Here is a 13502-nt window from a genome sequence, read left to right as displayed (position 1 = left end):
TGCATGACACAGGCAACTAAGCACATGAGCCACAACTACTGAACCTGTGCTCTCTGAGTCCATGCTGCACAACAGAAGCCACCGCGATGAGAAGCCCAACGCACTGCAACAGTGAGCGGGAGCCCCGGCTCACTGAAACTAGAGAAAAGCCCATGCACCGCAAAGGAAACTCAATGCAGTCATAAATAACATTTTTTTAAAAAAGGTCTATTTGAGATACAAAGAATTATGTTCAAAGATATTCACTGAAGCATTATATTACAATGAAAACCGGACAACAACATAATGTCCAACAAAAGAGTAATGCGTAAGTAAACTGAGATACATGTATACAATGAAATACTATATAGATGTTGAAGGTGTTCTCAAAGAATAGTTAAAGATAGGAAAATATCCATGATATAATTGAAAATGGGAAAACTGTATATTAAATTTTTTATATAGTATTACCATAATTTGGAAAAAAAATTACACAAACATATAACATAGGAGTACAAATGTAGTACCTGAAGGGAATAAACCAATGTAGTTTAAAAAAATTTTTATAGGTATGGAATTGTAGACATTTATTCTCTTACAGTTTTCTGTATTTTCTAAACTTCATAGAATGTCATTATATTATTAATATTGTAATAACATACTATTAAATAAGCTAAAAATCAATTACCCTTTGTAAATTTGGAGCTTGTTTGGGCATACATACATGAATACATACTTTTAAATGTACTATTCTCCTGCAGTGTTATACTCTATCTCCATGCCCTTTTTAGATAATCTTCAATTGTATGAAACAGTGATTTCAGGTAAGAAAAGTATTACTTGCCTTGTTTTACCAGATTGATGTCCCCTTTTGATTTCTCCCAAAGGCCATAGCAGGTGCTACCTTTTGAGCATAATATTGTTCCGTTTTCATGAGAGATTCTACTTTCACCTATCCCAAGGTCTTGTTGATATGGATCTTTAAATGCACAGAGACGTTCTTGATTCTGAGAAGCTAAAACAAAGGGAAAAATGACAAATTCGTTATATGATAATCTTTGCAAAAAATTATTACAAAAGCCTTTATAGTCTTTTTGAAAGCCACTTTAAATTTCCCTACTAAATTCCTAACAAGGTGTGGGTAACTGAGAAATTTTATACATATTTAGTAATATTTTCTATTAGTTTGTTAACTTCCTGAATACACATTTCTCAAAAGCAATACCCTCTTATACAAATTATTCTCATCACTCTATGGAATACTAATGTCTGAATTAACAAATATCATCAGAAAAATGTCCATGCTCTAAATTATTAAAAATTAAAAATAAAGAAATCAACAAACCTAGAAGGCTGAATAATTTTTGGAAATTCTACAGTATCCCCTTCTACCATATTTTACAGCAAATTGTAAAACGCTAAACCTAACATCATTAGCCATATTAAACTAAGGATGAGGACTGACTGCAAATGGATACATGATTTTTATCTGGACTATTCCAAAATTACATGTGGTAATGTCTGCACAGCTTTTTAAAATTTATCAGAAAAAAAAATAACTCTTCACTTAAAATGACTGAATTTCATGCTATTATATAAATTATACCTTAATAAACCTGTTTTTAAATATTAAGCCTATCAGTGGTCAAAAAGAAAATGATTTTCCATTATTAAAAATATCAATAAAATAGCCAGAAAAAGAAATGCTTAATAATCCCTTATACTAAAGGTCACCCGAATGTATTTTCAATGCCAGTCAAGCTTTCTCCATATACATAATCGATTTAACTAATCTCAGCACATTTGCCACATAATTTATCAGCTAACAAACATTTACCAACACTGCTGAGACTACCAAAGAAGTAAATGGTCATCAAAAGCAACGGCTGATCTTTATTTGGTTTCATAAAGCAGACACTCCTAATGGTTTGACTAGCTAGTAGCCAGGCTCTTCTGTCCACGGAATTTTCTAGGCAATTAATACTGGAGTGGGTTGCCATTTCCTACTCCAGGGGGATCTTCCTAACCCAAGAATCAAATCCGTGTCTCCTGCGTTGACAAGTGAATTCTTTAGCACTACACCACCTGGGAAGCCCATGTTAGCACTAAAGACGATCTATTAAAATAATGTTTCTTATACAAAACTAAGGACCAAACCCTAGAAAAGAAATGAAAGACCAACAACTGTGGGCTCAAGCCCATTCAGAAACACAGACCTGCCATATTTATTACAACAGACCACATTCAAAGTACTGGGCTAAGTAAATAGGGGATTTATAAGTAGATAATATAGAGTTCCACCCCTCAAGCATCTTAAAGTCTACTTGGAGACAGAGAGTAATTACTTAAAAAAAACACAAAAGTGATTTCCACAATTAAAAATTACCTCAGGCAGTCTTCTAGAAGATATCCACTAATACCAAATAAATGGCCAGAAAATACAGTATATCTTTTCATAAAAACTAATCTTAGGACATTAGCCTGATTATAATTCTACCATATTTTACCATAAATAGTCACATATTCAAATTCCTTTAATGACAAACATTTATATTATCTTGCATATTGAATATCAATATTTCCTTAGATATACCCTAATTTGCAAACTTTCACAAATAGGAAAAGGAGTACGTCAAGGCTGTATATTGTCACCCTGCTTATTTAACTTATATGCAGAGTACATCATGAGAAATGCTGGACTGGAAGAAACACAAGCTGGAATCAAGATTGCTGGGAGAAATATCAATAATCTCAGATATGCAGATGACACCACCCTTATGGCAGAAAGTGAAGAAGAACTAAAAAGCCTCTTGATGAAAGTGAAAGAGGAGAGTGAAAAAGTTGGCTTAAAGCTCAACATTCAGAAAACGAAGATCATGGCATCTGGTCCCATCACTTCATGGGAAATAGATGGGGAAACAGTGGAAACAGTGTCAGACTTTATTTTTTGGGGCTCCAAAATCACTGCAGATGGTGACTGCAGCCATGAAATTAAAAGACGCTTACTCCTTGGAAGGAAAGTTATGACCAACCTAGATAGCATATTCAAAAGCAGAGACATTACTTTGCCAAAAAAGGTCTGTCTAGTCAAGGCTATGGTTTTTCCAGTGGTCACGTATGGATGTGAGAGTTGGACTGTGAAGAAGGCTGAGTGCCGAAGACTTGATGCTTTTGAACCAGGGTGTTGGAGAAGACTCTTGAGTCCCTTGGACTGCAAGGAGATCTAACCAGTCCATTCTGAAGGAGATCAGCCCTGGGATTTCTTTGGAAGGAATGACGGTAAAGCTGAAACTCCAGTACTTCGGCCACCTCATGCAAAGAGTTGACTCATTGGAAGAGACTCTGATGCTGGGAGGGATTGGGGGCAGGAGGAGAAGGGGACGACAGAGGATGAGATAGCTAGATGGCATCACTGACTCGATGGATGCAAGTCTGGGTGAACTCCAGGAGTTGGTGATGGACAGGGAGGCCTGGCGTGCTGCGATTCATGGGGTCGCAAAGAGTCGGACACGACTGAGCGACTGAACTGAACTGAACTGAACAAATTATTATTAAGATCAAAATAAAATATATCTCTACATATAAAGTACATACAGCACAGAGACTGATACTTAAAAGATGTAAACTAAAAAGAAAATTCTATAATATAGACCTTTCAAAAAAGCATGCCTATTTTAACTCCCTATCCCCATTTCTTGATTAAAGTTAAAGGCTCCTTAGCTACTACCACTTGCTGAAATTATATAACCTACTCTGCTTCCCTTTTTGTCATTATTGTTAGAAATTTTGCCATTATTGTTAGAAAGGTCAGAATGAATTTATAAACTAAACATCTCTAGTTTTTCACAACCAAGATAATCGATTTTTTCTCCTCCTCTTCTGTTCTTATCCATTTTGTCTAGAATTTTGTATTGAATATTGAGTTGATGAATAGGGATCTAACCATATCTGGAAGTAGAATTAAATGCCTTATTTACTTTAAAAATAAAAAGAAAATGAATATTATCATGAAATGACACAAAATAAAATTTTTTCCTCTTCCTGGATTTCTTTTACAATAGAAAAGCAGCAAAAGGCATGAGCATAACGGCATAAATTTTTAGTGCCATTATTAAATAATTCAATGAATGAAACCTAGAAGACTCCTTATAGAGAAAGACAATAAACAAATCCAATCTCTTCTATGTTTCCCTCTCTCTTCGTCCCAATATCATCAAAGCAATAAAGGTACAAATGTAGGTACACTGAATCATACCTTTATTGTCTCTCAGTTTTCCCTGATTTTTTTCTTAAAATTACTTCAGCCTGGACTCCCCTGGTGTTTTAGTGACTAAGAATCCACCTGCCAATGCACAGGACACGAGTTTGATCCCTGGTCAGGAAGATCCCACATGTCCCGGAGCAGATAAGCCCAGAAGCCTCAACTACTGCACCCATCTGAGGCAACTACTGAAGCCCATAAGCTCTACAGCCCACGCTCCACAACAGAGAAGCCACCACAATGAGAAACTCCCAACGAAGAACAGGCCCTGATCACTACAACTAAAGAAAGCCCGCACACAGCACTGATGACCCAGTACAGCCTAAATAAAAAGTCTAATTAGTATAGGGAAAATCTACTTTGCTATTTTAAGAATAACTCTTTCAAATTTTGATTCAGCAAATTACCATATAAAATAAAGATGTCTAGCAAATCACCTTTTGCTCAAATAAAAAAAAAAGAAATCCGTTTCATAAAAGAGTGCTTATAGCTTTTTAAATGCTATTTGTTGGAATGTTTCAGCAGTATCTCTATAGAAAGTTTTGGATTCTTCATAAATCATGTAGGCAAAAAAGGCATGAAATAAACAGTATTATCAGAGAGTCTAGCCTAGCATTATACTGTCACATACAGAGACCTGATTATTTACATGTGGTTTTCTAAATTTATCAACAGCTTGGCAAATCTTGATCAGTTGAATATAGTCAATTAGCTCTCTTAAGAGACATCCTTAACCAAGTACTGTGATTAGACATGAGTCTTTTAAAAATTGCTCTCCTCATTTTAAAGAGGTGATATTTGGTTGTAATAAGCACTAAAACAATTTTGATTAACTTAACTATGTTAAAATGCAAATAGTCACATCCAAAGTGCTAACAGAGATATCTTCATAAAAGATAAAGTGGACCATGCTTAAAATCTATTAGCTCCCTGAAGTTGCTAGAATGAAATTCAAGCACTTCATTTAGCATTGAAGGCCATTTATAATTAAGACCCAATAGGAACATGACCAATTTTGTGGGCCCTAGGAACTTTTGTTTTCATGGGACCTTTCCTCCATTAAAAAGTATACTTTATAACTGCATTGGGAGAAAAACATTAACACTAAATATCAGAACATTTTCTTTAACAATAAACTTCATTTTTTTCCTTCTGATTTTAAAACAAATTAAAACATTCTCATGGGCCTGCAAAAATACTATGGACCCTGGATTCTATGCCTTCTGTGCCTAACAGGTAAGTCAGCCCTAGGACTCAATCTACTACTTGCCATTCATGCTATTTCTCCATTCTTCACTTTCCACCACACGAATAGGCCAAGGGCTTTTACACATAATATACCCAATATCCAGAATGCCATTTTTGATGCTCTGCTTTAGCATTATATGGTACTATATTTTATCAATTTAACATACATATCTTCCCCACCAAGCAGGAGGGTGACTTCACTTGTTCCCAGAGTCAGATTAGATTTACATAACTCATTTTGTATACCATAAATCCCCAACAGTGTTAAGGGCAGTTTTCGTATCTACATGAATTATACTTAATATCATATTCCCACTCAAAGATTATATATCTGGGCAATAATCATCCAGTCCTTTGACCATGAAACTATAAATGAAGCAATAAAGATACTATTAGTATAAAGACAACATATACTATTTCGCTCCAGATACATATAAAATTGAAAATAAAGTAAACATTTTCTGTTTACATAAGCTTCCTGGGATCTGCATTTGCTAATCATATGCAGCATTTAATTTCCAGGAACAGGTGTGGCATGTCTAGAATACTCAGCTGTCTTACATTTCCCACTCTGTGACATAACACTATCAAGAATGCAGGGTATAAAGGTATGGCATAGTTTCATCATGTCAGCATGAGTTAACTGTCATTACAGACATAAATCAGCATCATTATGCTTACACTGAAAAATACTACCCACTTGCTTTTATGAGGGAAGAAAAGAAAGGAAAAAAAGGCTGTACTGAAAATATTAACTCTATGTGTACTCAGTCATGTCTGATTCTTTGAAAACCCATGGACTGTATAGCCCAATAAGCTCCTCTGTCCATGGAATTTTCCAGGCAAGAATCTTGGGAGCGGGTTGCCATTTCTTCCTCCAGGGGATCTTCCCCAGTGACTCGAACCTGTGTCTCCTACATTGACAGATTCTTTACCACTGCATCACCTGGGAAGTGAAACTATTAACTATTTGCCCTTTTAAAACAAACAAATACTATCATATTATTTGACCTTTCATGAAAATATATTCATGATTACTTATAAGTTTCAAAGACAAAAGTTTTTGAATGATTTTATGTTAGATTTTTTACTTTTAAATATCAATATATCCATAGGTAATTGAAAAGAAATACAGGGAAGAGAATTTGATTTGCAAACTAGGTTCCCACTTCTCCATTCTTTGGCCACTGAATAAAATGTATGCTAGTCCAGTCTAGAAAAGAAAAAGAAAAATAGAGAGTAGTCCAATCCCTCTCTCATCAATGCACACATCCCACCCACACAATCACTATACAGTAGTAACAAAACCAAGAGATCAATATTAGCATAATCCACAGAGTTTAATCATATTTTATCAACAATACATGTACCTATCTGTGTGAGAAAAAATTTAAGCAATTTTGTCATATACTATCACAATCAAAACATTCAACTGTATTATCACTCTGTTAACCCTTCAAAATCATGATCCCTTCGTCCCCCATTCCTAATCAATAGTAACCACTAACCTGCTCTCCAACTCAATGATTGATATTTCACAGGTGTTCATATAGTACATATTCTTTAGAGACTGACTTTTTTCACTGAGAAAAATTCCTTGAGGTTCACCCAATTTGCTGCATGAATCAATAGTGAATTACTTTTTATGTAGTAGCATTTCATGATGTAGATGAGATGTACAATCTGTTTAATTTTTCATCTTATGACGCTTATGGGGTAGTTTTCAGGTTTTTTTGGCTATTAGAAATAAAACTGTTATGAACATTTGTATATATGTTCAATTTTATCAGGATTTTTGTTTAGAGTAAAATAAGATTAAAGTCCTAGAAAAATAAAGTATGACATCAGCAAAAAAGAAACTTGACACTAAGACCATGTGCTCTACCAACAAAATACACTGCACCCCATTATATACATTAAAAGCTTATTTCAGAGCATTCAAAAATCTCTAACCTCTGTTAACCAAGTAGTTCTAGTATGGGGAGAACTGGGTTGTGCTATGGGATCTTGGTCTAAAGAACCATTCGTGTAGTATACTCTTTATATGTATATGTATAAATACAAGGTACACATGGCACAAAGTCTTTAAGATGAGAGATTCCAGTTTGGGGATGCTGGTGTTTAAAGGAAGCCTAGTTCTTTGTAACAAAGTCCAACAAATACAGCAGAGCTCTGTCCCTTTGATGCCTGGACACCCAGAGCCCTTTAATGTGGAAGCCTCTGCTGGTGAGCTTTTCCTAGAAATACAAGAATAACACTGATCCATCCATCTTTATTTCCTTTTCCTACATTAAAAACAGACACATGGCAAATAAATTTTCACATTAAAAGAATGTGACTCTAAAAAAAAACAAAACAAAACAAAAAAGAATGTGACTCTAACATGAAAATTCAAATTAAAACTGCAATGAATGATAAAATTCAATATCCATTTAAGACAAAAACTTCAACAAAGTAGATATAGAATGAATGCACCTCAACATAATTAAGCCCATATATGACAAATCACAACTAACAAAATACTCAATGGTGAAAAGCTGAAACCTTTTCCTTTAATATCAGGAACTAAGACAAGGATGCCTACTTGACACTTCTATTCAACACTGTATTCACAGTCCTAATCAAAGCAATTAGGCAAGAAAATAAAATAGAAAGCATCCAAAATGTGAAGAAAGAAGTAAAACTGTCACTATTTGCAGATGATATATTATATATAGAAAACCCTAAAGATTCCACCAAAAAACCAAAACCTATGAGAACTAGTGAATGAATTCAGTAAAGTTGCAGGACACAATTCTAACAGACTGAAATCTGCAGGACTTCTACATACTAAGAGCGAACAAACAGAAAAATGAAGAAAACAATCCCATTCACAGTTGCATCAAAACGAGTAAAATGCCTTGTGATAAATTTAACCAAGGAAGTGAAAGACCTATACTCAGAAAATGTAAAAAAAATGCAAAGAAATCCATTTATCAGTGCTCATGGATTGGAAGAATTAGTATTATCAAAATGTCCATACTACCAAGCAACCTACAGATTCTATGCAATTCCTATCAAAATAACAATAGCATTTTTCACAGAACTAGAATAAATAATTCTAAATCTACATAGAAATACAAAATGCCTCAATAAACAAAACAATCTTGAAAAAGAACAAAGCTGAAAGTAACAAATTCCCTAATTTCAAACTATATTACAAAAGTCTAATAATCTGAACAGTATGATACTGCCACAAAAAGAGATACAGAGATCAAAAGAACAGAACAGCAAGCCCAGAAATAAACCCAGGCTTATATGCTCAATCAATATAAGCCAAAGGAGGCAAGAATATTCAATGGTTACAGTCTCTTAAATAAATGGTGCTGGGAAAACTAGACAATGGAATGCAAAAGAATGAAATTGGACCACTTTTTTACATCATACACAAAAACAAACTCAAAAGGGGATACGGAATTAAATCTAAGATTGAAACTATAAAACTCTCAGAAGAAATCATAGGCAGTAAGCTCTTGGGCATTAATCTTAATATTTTTGGGGTATATCTCCTCAGGCAAGGGAAACAAAAGCAAAAATAATCAAATGGGATAATATCAAACTAAAAAGCTTTTGCACTGCAAAGGAGACCATCAATAGAATGAAAAATCAACCTACTTAGTGGGAGAAGATATTTGTAACTCCAATAAGGAGCTGACATCCAAAGTATATAATGACCTCATTCAACTCATAAGAAACTGTGAAAAATTCTTAAGGAGATGGGACTACCAGACCACCTTACCTGCCTCCTGAGAAACCTGTATGCCAGTCAAGAAGCAACAGTTAGAACCAGACATGGAACAATGGACTGGTTTAAAACGGGGAAAGAATTACATCAAGGCTGTAAATTGTCACCCTGCTTATTTAACTTATATGCAGAGTACATCATGTGAAATGGCAGGCTGGATGAATCACAAGCTGAAATCAAGGTTTCCAGGAGAAATATCAACAATCTCAGACGTGCAGATGATACCATCCTAATGGTAGAAAGAAGAGGAACTAAACAGCCTCTTGATGAAGGTGAAAGAGGAGACTGAAAAAGCTGGCTTAAACTCAGCATTCAAAAAACGAAGATCACGGCATCCAGTCCCATCACTACATGGCAAATAGATGAGGGAAAAAATGGAAACAGTGACAGACTTCATCTTCTGGGGCTCCAAAATAATTGCAGATGGTGTCTGCAATTAAATCGCATTAATTTAATGAAATTAAAAGACACTTGCACCTTGCAAGAAAAGCTATGACAAACCTAGACAGCACATTAAAAAGCAGAGACATCACTTTGCCAACAAAGGCCCATACAGTCAAAGCTATGGTTTTTTCAGCAATCATATATGGATGTAAGAGTTGGACCACAAAGAAGACTGAACACTAAAGAATTGATGCTTTCAAACTGTAGTGCTAGAGAAGACTTGAGAGTCCCTTATACCGCAAGGAGATCAGAGTCAATCCTAAAGGAAATCAACCCTGAATGTTCACTGGAAGGACTGGTGCTGAAGCTGAAGCTACAAAACTCTGGCCACATGATGCAAAGGGTCAACTCATTAGAAAAGACTCTGATGCTGGGAAAGACTGAAGGCAGGAGGACAAGGGACAACAGAGAATAACTGACTCAATGAACATGAGTTTGAGCAAACTTTAGGAGAAGGCAATGGCAACCCACTCCAGTACTCTTGCCTGGAAAATCCCATGGACGGAGGAGCCTGGTAGGCTGTAGTCCATGGGGTCGCTAGGAGTCGGACAGGACTGAGCGACTTCACTTTCACTTTTCACTTTCATGCATTGGAGAAGGAAATGGCAACCCACTCCAGTGTTCTTGCCTGGAGAATCCCAGGGACGGAGAGCCTGGTGGGCTGCCGTCTATGGGGTCGCACAGAGTCAGATACGACTGAAGCGACTTAGCAGCAGCAGCAGCAGCAGGTAGATGGTGAAGGACAGGAAAAGCCTGACATGCTGCAGTCTACCTGGTCAAAGAATCAAACACAACTTAGCAACTGAACAACAACATTCAACTCAATACCCCTCACCCCACCAAAAACCCCAAACAACACAATTAAAAAATGGGCACATGTACATCTGTGGCTGATTCATGTCAATGTATGGCAAAAACTATCACATATTGTAAAGTAATTAGCCTCCAATTAAATTAATTTTTAAAAATGGGCAGAAGACCTGAATAGATATTTTTTTCAAAGGCATACAGACGGCAAACAGGCACATGAAAAGATGCTACATGTCAGCAGTTGTCAGGAAAACACAAATCATAACCCTTATGAGACAGACACCTCACACCTGTCAGACTATTCTCAAAAAGACAACAAAGAACAAGTACTGATGAAGATGTGGGGAAAAGGAAACCATTGTACACAGTGGGAATACAAATTGGTGCAGTTACTACAGAAAACGGTAGGGAGGTTCCTCAAAAAATTACAAATAGAACTACTATACAAGATAGAGATTCAACTTCTGTTTATCTGGAGAAAATGAAAACACTAATTTGAAAAACTATAAGTACCCCTAGGTTCACTGTGGCATTATTTATAATAGCTAATATATGGAAGCAATTTAAGTACCCATCAATTTAGATGTGATGTTTATATACACACAATGGATATACAAGAAAAATAAGATGTGGTTTATATATACACAATGGAATATTATTCAGATATAAAAAAAAGAATGAAATCTTGCTAATTGGAACAACATGCATGGATTTAGAGGGTATCACACTAAGTGGAATAAGTCAGAGATATACCATGTGATTCTACTTTTCACATGTGGAATAAGCAAAGAGATAAACAGAACAAAACAGAAACAGCTCCACAGATACAGATAACAAATTGGTGGTTTCCAGAAGGATGGAGGATGGTGGGGTGGGATATCTAGGTAAAGGAGATTAAGAGGTATAAACTTATAATTGTAAAATAAACACATCATGGTGCTGTAATATACAGTATAGGGATTACAGCTAATAATATTGCAGTAATTGCAGTAATATTGCAGTATGGTGACAGACAGTAGCTGGATTTATCATGTGATCATTTCATAATGTATAAAAAATACCCAATCACTATGTTATACACCTGAAATTAATATAATATTGCATGTCAATTATAACTCACCTTTCTTAAAACCATGAATGAAAAAAATTTTAACTACCATGAGATACTATTGCACACCTATTAGAATGACTAAAATTTTAAAACAACAAAACAAAAAACTCCTGACAGTATCAAGTACTGATCAGGGTGCTGACACAGATGGGACATATGCTTACCAATTAACTTAGCAGTCCCATTCCCTGATACCTACAGATACTGATATAAATGTAATGAAAATCTATGTTCACACAAAAATCTTTATGTGAATACTTATTGTGATTTTACTTATAGCCACATAAAACTATTTATAACCCAAATGTACCTCAACTGAAAACCAGATAAACAAAAACTTCTCAGCAATAAAAAAGGAATGAACTATTGACATGAGAAAGAACATGAATGAATTTCAAATACATGATTCTAAATGACAGAAGCCAGACTAAAAAAGCTGTATACTATTTGATGTATTACATGACATTTTAGAAAGGTAAAATTACAGGAACGGAGAAGAGATTACTGGTTACCAGAGCCCTGATGGGAGCAGGAGGGAGTAACTGATTATGGTGGTACTGAAAGAGTATTTCTAAGGGGTAGAAATGTTCTGTATCTTAATTGGGGTGGTAGTTAACATGATTATGTACTTGTCAAACTTCACAGAACTGTATAACCAAAAGAGAAAATTTCACTTAAGGAAATTTAAAACTAAACCTTAAAAATAATTTGGTACAGATAATTTTTGAATATGTATTAGTAGATGAATATATTAATTCCTTTTTAAATTCCAATTTGAATTCTAAAAAGGGATATCTCTACATTACAAGAATTAAAGTAAATTAACCCAAAATCTCTTCAATTTCATGAAGGCTGACAGAGGTGAAGAAGCTGCAGAAGAAGAGTTTGAAGTGAGCAGAAGTTGGTTCATAAGATTTAAGGAAAGAAGTCATCTTCTCAACATAAAAGTGCAGTGAAGTAGCAAGTACCAATGTAGAGGCTGTACCAAGTTACTCAGGAGATCTAGCTAAGATACTAATAATTAAGGAAGGTGGCTACACTAAACAACAGATATTTTTAATGCAGATGATGAAACAGACCTGTGCTGAAAGAAGATGCCACCTAAGACTCTGAGCTAGAGAAGTCAATGCCAGTTTTCAAAGCTTCAAAGGACAGGCTGACTCTCTTGTTAGGAGTTAATACAGCTGGTGACTTGATGTTGAAGCCAATGTTCATTTACCATTCTGAAAATCCTGGGGCTCTTAAGAATTATGCTAAATCTACTTTGCCTGTGCTCTATAAATGGAACAACAAAGCCTGGATGACAGTACATCTGTTTACAACATGGTTTATTGAGGATCTTAAGCCCACTGTTTGGACCTACTGCTCAGGAAGAATCCTTTCAAAACATTACAGCTCACTCACAGTGCACCTGGTTACCCAAGAGCTCTTAAGGTGTTGTACAAAGAGATTAATGCTGTTTCCATGCCTGCTAACACAACATCCATTCTGCAGACCAAAGATCAAAGTGACATTTCAACTTTCAAGTCTTATTTAAGAAATACATTTTGTAAGGGTATACTGGCATAGATAGTGATCTCTCTGACAGATATGCACAAAGTCAATTTAAAACCTTCTGGAAAGGATTCACCATTCTGGATGCCATTAAAAACATTTGTGATTCATGGAAAGAGGTCAAAAATTTCAACAGGAGATTGGAACAAAGGATTCAGAACGTTACATAAACTTAGTTGATAAACCAACACCTGGGTTTCAGAGGATTGGCTCCACTTTTGAAGAGTACTATTGTGGATAAATTGCTATCAAAAAGCACCACATGAAACACAGAAGTTTGTTTGTGAAAGGAAGAGTCAATTGATGCAGCA

At 35.3% G+C, this 13502-nt stretch overlaps 1 protein-coding gene across 1 annotated transcript in view; it reads right to left on the bottom strand.

Annotated features, from left to right (window-relative positions):
• Positions 1–13502, bottom strand: part of BMPR2 (bone morphogenetic protein receptor type 2) — a 151857-nt gene that overhangs the window by 59595 nt on the left and 78760 nt on the right. Inside the window, exon 2 of the mRNA XM_027564601.1 lies at positions 824–994. Coding sequence (XP_027420402.1) covers positions 824–994 — 171 coding nt within the window. The remainder of the gene's footprint in view (positions 1–823; positions 995–13502) is intronic.

The sequence above is a fragment of the Bos indicus x Bos taurus genome, chromosome 2, assembly GCF_003369695.1.
Source record: "Bos indicus x Bos taurus breed Angus x Brahman F1 hybrid chromosome 2, Bos_hybrid_MaternalHap_v2.0, whole genome shotgun sequence".
Lineage (NCBI taxonomy): Eukaryota > Metazoa > Chordata > Mammalia > Artiodactyla > Bovidae > Bos > Bos indicus x Bos taurus.
The sequence above is the reverse complement of the archived record's forward strand: the minus strand, read 5'-3'. Positions and strand labels throughout refer to the sequence as shown.